Source organism: Myotis brandtii, unplaced genomic scaffold, assembly GCF_000412655.1.
Source record: "Myotis brandtii unplaced genomic scaffold, ASM41265v1 scaffold810, whole genome shotgun sequence".
Taxonomy (NCBI): Eukaryota; Metazoa; Chordata; class Mammalia; order Chiroptera; family Vespertilionidae; genus Myotis; species Myotis brandtii.
Genome location: NW_005371274.1, coordinates 612491 through 622158, shown reverse-complemented (window position 1 = coordinate 622158; position 9668 = coordinate 612491). Strand labels below are relative to the sequence as shown.

Here is a 9668-nt window from a genome sequence, read left to right as displayed (position 1 = left end):
ATAAGCCAGTCAGAGAAAGATAAATATCACATGATCTCACTCATTTGTGGAATATAATGAACAACATAAACTGATGAACAAAAACAGATCCAGAGACAGAGAAGCATCAATCAGACCGTCAAATCTCAGAGGGAAGGTAGGGGAAGGTGGGGGAAGGGGGAGAGATCAACCAAAGGACTTGTATGCATGCATATAAGCCTAACCAATGAACACAGACACCAGGGGGGTGAGGGCATGAGCGAGGGTGAGGTTGGGGGGGCAAAGGGGGAGTAAGGACACATGTAACACCTTAATCAATAAAGAAAAAAAATATTGCTACAAAAAAAAAAAAAGAACCAAATTATGAGACTCGTGAGAAACAAAGAAGTGCCTGTATTTGGCAGGTTAAGAGAAACATAGGGATTCAATGAAAGATACATAGACTACTTTTAAAAATTGCCCTTCCCTCAATACTCTTCCAGAGATTCTGATATCTCAGGTCAAAACAGTTGGACTAATAAAGTTCATGAAACAGAACAGTAATTTCATTGGTGAAATAACAAAAGCTTGAAGAAGAGGACCTTTGATAGCTTTAAAAAGAAAAATTTACTGAAATAATAGAAATGGAATCCAGAACAAACATACACAAAAATTTGACATTTCATTCAAGGCAGGCAAAAAAAAAAAAGGGGGGGGGGCATGGTATGTGAAAGGAGAAATTATAGAACAATAATTAAAAACAAACAACTTTATAAAAGAACAGAGAAAAAATAGCAAATTTAGATTTGTCTCACTTTTTAACTAGGAAAAGGAATAAGAAATGAAGACTACTATTTCACAGGCACCAAGACAAGTGAAGTGGCTTAGTTTCTAATACTCTAAGTAAACAAACAAACAACCCAACTCATTTACAACATCTAACTCAAGGACTTACTAAGTACAAAAAGCTACAGTAACCAAGACATTGGTGATATAGCATAAGGAGAAACAAGTAGACTGAACAAACAGAGCCTAGATAGAGACTAACACTTTTAACAAATTTTTGACAAAGGTGCCAAAACAATCCAATGGGGGGGGGGCGGGGCCCTTTTCAAAGATTAAAAAACAGGAAAAAATGGTATCTTTGGGAAAAACAAACAAAATTCAATCTCTACTTCACACTATACATAAACATTAATTCAATATGGATAAATCTAAACATAAAAACTAAAATTATGGAGCTTTAGAAGAAAATGTATGTGCATACATTTGCCACTTGCAGATAAGAAAAGGTACCTTAACAGGTCACACAACACAATAACCATAAAAGAAAACAATTGATAAATAAGACTTCAGCAAAATTTAAAATGTCTGCTCATCTAAAGACACCAAAAATTAAGAAAATGAAAAAGCAAGCCACACACTGGAAGAAAATATTCAGAAAGCATTTATCTGACAAAGGATTAGTATCTAGAATATACAAAAATTCCTACAACTCAGTAATAGACAACCTAATTAAAAACAGACAAAAGATTTGAACACACATTTTAGAAAGAAGACCTACAAATGGCCAATAAAACATAATAAAGTGTTGAACATATTAGTCATCAAGGAAACACAAATTGAAACCAAAATGACACTTTCACACAACCACCAGAATGACAAAAATTAAAAGGAGTGAACACACCAAATTTTGGTGATGATGTGGAGCCAGAACTCTCACATATTCTGGTTAGAAGGTAAAAATGAATAGCTACTTTAGGCAAAGGTCTACAATTTTTTATAAAACTAAATAAGCACCTACCCTATGATCCAGCAATTCTATAATATATGTGCTATGCATCTGTAATTAGTTGCATATGCATGTGATAAAGCAAAATTAGCAATTCTATAATGTACTCAAGAGATATGAAAATATACTACTACAAAGACTTATATAACAATGTTTATAGCAGCTCTGTACCTAATAGCAAAAAACTTGGAATAGCCCAAGTGTTCAACTGGAAAGGGGCTTAAACTGATTGAAGTATCTATATTATAAAAGGCCTGTGGCCCTAACGTTGTAACGACCAAAGACTGGCACAGGTGGGCGGGGCTGCGGGCATGGCAAGGCCACGCAGGTAGGCGGGGCCGCATGATTCCGCGTGCTGGGCTTCTAGTATTTATAATAAAACTTGGTAATAAAAAAATGAAATACTGACACATATGAGTGAATGTTTAAAACATCATGCTGAAAAAAATATTTATATCAATCAGTACCGAGTCTATGATTCCAATTATATGAAATTCTAGAATGGGCGAAAGTAATCTATGGTGGCAAAAAAATCAAAACAATGGTTATGTGAAGGCAGGAAAAGGAAGGGATTAACTCAGAACTGGTGATAGGGAACTGGGTTTCCTAGGTATAGGCATCTGTTAAAATTCATCAAATGGTCCATTTAGATTTGTGTATTTCACAGTATATAAATTTTAACTCAAAAAAGCAAACAATCAAATATTGAATTTTAGTTAATGACATACATGCTGAAATGTATTTATATCTGCAACTTAAAAATGCATAATAAGATGGACTGATGACTAGATAAAGGGATAGTTAGTTGCATACGCATGTGATAAAGAAAAATTACTAAAATGTTAACTTTAGAACCTAATTGGTGTGTATATGAAATGTTCATTGTGTAATTTTATCAAGTTTTATGTTTGAATATTTTCATTATAAGTTGGGAGGGGGAAGGAAAAATACTCATGAACTTATAGAAGCAGTTTTTTGCTATACTCTGCCAGTCTTAAGCAAGACACAGAAACAACAAAAAATGTAATAGCTTTTCTAATAATGGTGCATTGGTTTGCCAGAATCTGAACTTAAAAAAAAAAATCCTTCCCCATCCCCTTATTTTAAGAAAAGTCAATACAATGAAATAACCTTTCCAAAGGATAGAAATGACAGGATATCGAGCCACAGAAAAATTCAACAAACCATTGTTTTATTTCATGCTCAATCTAAAATTAAGAAAGTTACTTCTTTACTCACCAGGTCATTAGCTTGATCTATTGTAAAAACATTGTTGTTTACTCTATTACCAACTTCAATATGTGCATCAGCTAAAGATGAAATAAGCTGTTTACACTCATTCTGCATTCGTGTGAATGGGACGGCAATTTCATCATAATATAAGTGTTCTGAAAGGATATCAAGTAAACGTGGCTGCACAGTTAGCGTAACAGCTTTACACTCCTAAAATATAACAGACAACAAATATTCAGAGAAAATAAACATAATTCTAAAGATGCATAAATTTTCACCTGCAAACTACCAAGTAAAATTCCTCATTTTCAATTTATGTTATCTCCTAAACAACAGTTAGTTGCACAGAGAAAAGGTATCACACCCAAACTACTCTAAATTTTTAATATGAATGAATAAAGAACATGCACATGGAACTATTAAAGTTCCATTACATTTGCCAACTAATTACTGTTACTTTACTCTGAATTTATTCTAAGTTTACATCTATATAGCACAGATTTAAAAATACATAACTGTAAAAAGAAATCAGTCAGATAAGAACACTTAGCATGCACAAAAAATGTTATTTAAAAACTCATTATTAGATATCTTAACAGTCGAACCCATAGCTTCACATGCCATACTGTAGAAATGGGTATATAATTTAAAAGCTACTTACCTGCCCCCAAATTTAACTAACCCTTCCCACTCTGTCTGGTTGTTGCCTGCCCCAACCAGAAGGGGAATGGCCTCAGTGGTGAGACATGAGGGGTTCTGTGGGATCTGGGTGATCAGCCTGGGCTTCACAGAGTAAATCCAGAGAAGCTCTGTGAGGGTCCAGAAACCAAACTGTCAACACTTGCTGCTGAGTCTGAGAGGCACAAAAACACAGCATCACTGCCTCTCCAGCACATTGAGTCCTGCCTAAAAACAGATGAGCCTTGCTTTTTCCAGAAGCAAAACTGGGGTCTCAGTTGCAATAAAGCATGGCTCAATTACTTTAGGGCACAGATCTGACAAAATGCTAAGAGGCAGTAATAAGCAACTCTCACAGCAAGTGCAGACAGTTAAATTTCCAGAATTCCAGTCAACAGAATAAACAAAGCCAGCAGGAAGTTTCTTTAATTTACAGAAGCAATTCTTACACAAAGTCATACATCTTACTAGAAGTTAAAGGGGCTACATGGTATGGATTATTTGGAAACAAAGATTTTGGGCTTAAACGTGGAGATAATTCTTTGTGTGACCAAAAATTCTGCCCTTGCTAGACTACTCATACAAATGGATCTCTAGTACTCAAAGCCTCTTATCTTTGGTAGTTTTCAGTGATATGTGAGAGAGATATAGAGGAATAAATGACCAATAATTTCTAAACTGCTTCCATACATACACATGTTTTATTAGGAGGGACATTTCTTTTTTCCTCTTGCACATTCCCCACTGGGGATGTGCCCACAACCAAGGTACATGCCCTTGACCGGAATCGAACCTGTGACCCTTGAGTCCGCAGGCCAATGCTCTATCCACTGAGCCAAACCGGTTAGGGCTAAAATATATTTTTAATGATTTCAGAGAGGAAGGAAAGGGAGAGAGAGATAGAAACATCAGTGATGAGAGAGAATCACATTGCCCCACACCACAGGGATCAAGCCCACAACCCAGGCATGTGTCCTGATGTGGAATCGAACCCTGACCTCCTGGTTCACAGGTTGATGCTCAACCACTGAGCCATGCCAGCTGAGAGGAGGGATATTTCTTAACAGATAGTACATTAACAGTAAATGTTAAGTACAGGCATAACTAGTAGTCTCAGGTATAAGACTAGGAATTCTAAGAAAAAAGTCCAGGGTTAAAGGCAAATGAGAGACCAACAATGTTTCAATATAATCTGGAATACTTTTCTGTAACTGTTGGATTTTTATACAGAGAAAATTTTCACTTTTCTGTTTATAAAATATAATGAAAATAATTCTAACAGCTATTGAAAATTTACTTAATGTAACTTAATTTCTTTTTGAGCAAAATCTTACCTTTTGTAAAGCAGCCCATTCACAGATTACCAAAGCAACACTAATTCTCTGTAAGGCAGATTTGGAGTTCAAATGGAAGAGTAGTAACTGGCCAAGAGATTCAGCTGGTTTAATTTCTTGGGTTACTACATTTACACCTGGATCACAAATACTGCAACAAAGTGCTCCTAACAACCTAAAAGGGAGAAAAAAGAAGTTACTATACAAGTTACTTGAGGTAAAGTTTCCCCTATTGAAGCTAACTTTTACCAAGAAGACATAACTCCAATCTTACCTTCACAAAAATATATAAATCCTATTTAAAACTTCAAAAAAAATAAGTTTTCTTACATGTTAATTTTTTTTTCCTTTGTAAATAGTGTGATGGAGGAAGGATTAACAGACACATTAGAGGAATCTTTGGGTTAAATGACTTTTGAATTTATGTATACTCACTTGGCTGCCATCATTCTGGCCCGCATAACCACAAAATCCCTGGTTGCAGGGTCTTCCATAATGGTGTCTGCACCTGCAATGTACTCCTGAAGTATTTCTTTACTCTGGCTTTGGCCTTGGCGTATCTTACCACCTGTTTTTTCCTAGAGGGAATGAAAAAAACAAACAACCAAAAACCATAAAACAATAAAGAGTAATCATTAAAGTTTAATAGCAACATCAAAAATATTTTCATTTGTTATAATCTCAGTAAAATACAGTTCTTTTCACAAAATTTTAATGGATAAAAATTACTATGCACTTTGTTAAGATCCTAATAAAATAATTTCCCATTAAGCTAAATTAATAAAATCACACTTATAATAAAACAATACAGATTTCCTATGCGGTTACCATATTAATTATTATGAGCTAAACATGCAAATATAGTATGTCCCTTTCACTTACCTTGGCTCTAGCTTTTACTTCCAGCAACATATTTAAATCAATAGGTAAATGTGAAGGTTGCATCATTAAGCAAAGCCAAGCACCCATCCATGGACAAGCAGCTGCTACCACATACTGAACTGAAGCCTTGCTCAACAATTCCATCCAAACCTACAGAGTGAAGGGGGAACATGAAAGTGAAATTTTTCTAGTAAGGGCTAATAAATCCTAATACTTATTGTTAGGGAAAGCGAATTGGAAAAAAAGAATTATCAGAAACAGTATAAATTAATTTTAAAATTCAATATAGAGGCCTATTTTTAAAATACTGGGATGTTTGGGGGTTTTTGGTAGGTTTGTACATTTAAAATGTAATAAAAAAGAAAGTTAAAAAAATTTTCAGTATTTTATGAAAGTCATTTAAAATAAAGTATACCCTAAAAATAAGAGTTGTCAAAATCTCAATAAGTCAATGAAATCCTTTGCATATATCATAAAGTTCCATACTAATACAGTCCCACATTCAACTCACTTCGAGATATAAGAATTCATGATAAATATCCTCTAACTTTTGAGATCATAATATCCTAGTATAAATTAAGAACAGTATAAGTCTTGATTCATGAGCTTACTTATTCATAAGATACCTTACTTGATGACTAACATTACATGGGAACGACCAGGATGAAATAACAGTGGTAGAAATAACACCACTGTTAACAATGAGCCAATAATTCAAGATTAATTTAATGGGCTTTAAAGGCACAATAGTGCAATTCCCCCCTCCCATAAATGTTATTAAATATATCACATGGTCCTTCTTTAAACATTCCAACACATATAACCAATCTTGCTAAGTAAGGGAGGAAAGTACTAAATTATGACAATCAGACTCTACAGATCACCAATAAATCCCCAAAAGATACTTTGCAGATCAATAAGCATTCTGATAAATAGCAAAATGAGTGATAGAGAAAAGCAGTCTTTCCTTCATTTTATTTTCTATATTGAGGCTATCAGAAAAATACTTAACTTAAAATACCTGCACAGAAGGTCACATAAGAAAGAGAAGCATGGCCAGTCAGACTTAACTATTATATTGCATAAGAAGCCTATTTCCTTGTCTCACCTTGCAGATCTCCAGACTTTTCAAATCTCTTAGGTGATTTCTAATTTCTTAAAAACCTCTAACCAACAACAGTATAGCAATTATGAAAGAATTTTAAAACTATCAAGTTACTAGGAAAAGGAGTACAGATATATTCACTGGGTACCTTGTGAATGAGGTCCAGAATTTCCTGGCTGCTTTCTAAAACACAAAATTGAAAAATGTGTCGCAGCATATCAGGCAGAATAGGTATAAGCCAAGATGAAGAGTTCTGAAAACAAAAACAGAATCAAAGCTTTAGCACATAACTCATGGGTATTAGCTTATCTGAAGAGTTATAAATAAGTCAAATAATCTCAAGTATTACCATAAAAAGACTATTTAGCTTTATCAAAAAGGTTCAGCCCTGACCAGTTTGGCTCAGTGGACAGAGCGTTGGCCTGCGGACTCAAGGGTCCCGGGTTCGATTCCGGTCAAGGGCATGTACCTTGGTTGCGGGCACATCCCCAGTAGGGGGTGTGCAGGAGGCAGCTGATCCATGTTTCTCTCTCATGGATGTTTCCAACTCTCTATCCCTCTCCCCTCCTCTCTGTAAAATATCAATAAAAAAAAAACGTATTTAAAAAAAAAAAGGTTTAACTAGTGATAAATTCTGACAATATTTTAGAACACCACCACCACATTTACTATTCCAGTAGTCTGGAGAAACTGAATAGCATATAATTGCTAGGAAACTGGAGAAGTCTGACTATGATTAACAACACTAAATTTTGCTTCAAAATGTTGAAATCATCCTCCACATGGAAGGAAGCTCTAACCAGCAACATCTCCTTGGTTACATTATTTATCACTGCTTTGTCAGGGAAATTTGAAAGATGATCAGATTTCTGCTGCTGTGCTGGATGATCAGAATTCAAATTCTGCCGCTGTGCTCACCAATAATCCAAGTAAAGAATTATAAGATGATACCAATCTTGAAAACTCTACTTTGAGTTCGCTATAAAATTAAGGCAGAGGTTCTTAATCTATTTTGGTTCAGGGGCCCTTTGAAAATCTGATGAAAACTATGCACACTCTTTCCTTTGAAAAATCAGTTATATACATATTTAGGTGTAACATTTTGCTCCCAATTTCAGAGGGTTCAGTGATTCCCTTATGCCCAGATTTAGCACCTCAACCTAAGGAATTTTTCAACAATTCAAAAGCTCACCCAAAGTAAGCAATCAAATAGTGCTCAACCAAACACCTATTGTGTGCCCAGGATTCTCAGAAAGGAATCTCACATGTCTATTGTTGTTCAAATAAGTACAAGCTCACTGAATAAGACTAACCAACCGAAAAATTCTAGTAACTAATTCACAGTATTTATCACCACACTCCACCATAATTTTATTTATTTATTTATATATTTTTATTTATTTCAGAAAGGGAGAGGGAGAGAGAGACAGAAACATCAATGATGACAGAGAATCATTGATTGGCTGCCTCCTGCACACCCCCTACTGGGTATCGAGCCCTCAATCCAGACATATGCCGTTGACTGGAATCGAACCTGTGACCCTTCAGTCCGCAGGTTGACGCTCTATCCACTGAGCCAAGCCAGCTAGGACCCACCATAATTTTTTAAAGCAAACATATGTTGTTTGGAAGAGTATGAAGAGAAATTTGAAAATTTAAACTGAAATTTCAGGAAGCTAGAAGTTCTAGGGATAATGCATAACTTAGCTATGTATAATTTTCTAGCCAATGGAAAACTAATTAATAACAAAGATAGGACCAGGATTATATGTTCTCAAAGTAGTTTGAAAGATGTTTAAAACAGACAACAAAATCATCAGCTAGGGTAGCCTACTTACTGATATGCTATGCCTTAACGACTTTTCATTGAAAGGGAAAGAGAAACTGAGAAGCTCTTTTTCTCATCAGACAGAATAAGGGACAATCTCAACAGAATTAGGAAAGCTATAACAGCAGCCAGCAAATAATTTAATATTACTCTTCTATAATCTCTTCTCTCTTACGATTTCTTCCCCATCATATTTACCACCCTCAACCCCATTGGAAATCCAAACAGTTGTTTGTAGATCCCAAAGCTGTATCTATAGAGGAATATTGTTTCTCCTATATTTATAAACAATAAATGTGATATAAACTGTAGTAGTCTTCTCAGGCTACACGCTTAATTACTATAGTAAATTCTAGTTTATACTTATTAAAAATAACAAGGGGGGAGGAAAGGATAAATAGGTAGAGAAGGGGGAGTGGGGGTGGAGAGTGGCAGAATTTAGAGTAGAGAAACTATTCTGTATGATACAATGACGATATGTCATTATACATTTAAAACCCATAAAATGAATGTACAATATCAAGACTGAAACCTAATGTAAACTACAGACTTTGACTGATAATGATGTGTTAATGTTGCCTCAATGATTATAATAAATGTACCGCTCTGGTGTGGGATGTTGATGGTGGGGAGGAGGTATATGCTGTGAACATAAAACTGCTCTAAAAAGTAAACTTAATAAATAAAATAAAGAGGAAAAATAAAATTTAAAGAAGAGAAAACAAAACCAAAAAATCCAACCAAATAAAAAAATACCATCCCAGAATACATAGATCAATATCATCACAGGAATTAGCATTTAAAAAAATGTAGATTCTCCTAAGTGAAATGAGCCAGTCGGAGAAAGATAAATATCAC

General features: G+C 34.9%; 1 protein-coding gene across 1 annotated transcript in view; it reads right to left on the bottom strand.

Annotated features, from left to right (window-relative positions):
* The window catches only part of BTAF1 (BTAF1 RNA polymerase II, B-TFIID transcription factor-associated, 170kDa), a 116314-nt gene that overhangs the window by 38754 nt on the left and 67892 nt on the right, over positions 1 to 9668 (bottom strand). Inside the window, exons 15-19 of the mRNA XM_005884041.2 lie at positions 7131 to 7235; positions 5878 to 6027; positions 5431 to 5573; positions 4996 to 5170; positions 2990 to 3193 (exon numbers count right to left, since the gene is read on the bottom strand). Coding sequence (XP_005884103.1) covers positions 2990 to 3193; positions 4996 to 5170; positions 5431 to 5573; positions 5878 to 6027; positions 7131 to 7235 — 777 coding nt within the window. The remainder of the gene's footprint in view (positions 1 to 2989; positions 3194 to 4995; positions 5171 to 5430; positions 5574 to 5877; positions 6028 to 7130; positions 7236 to 9668) is intronic.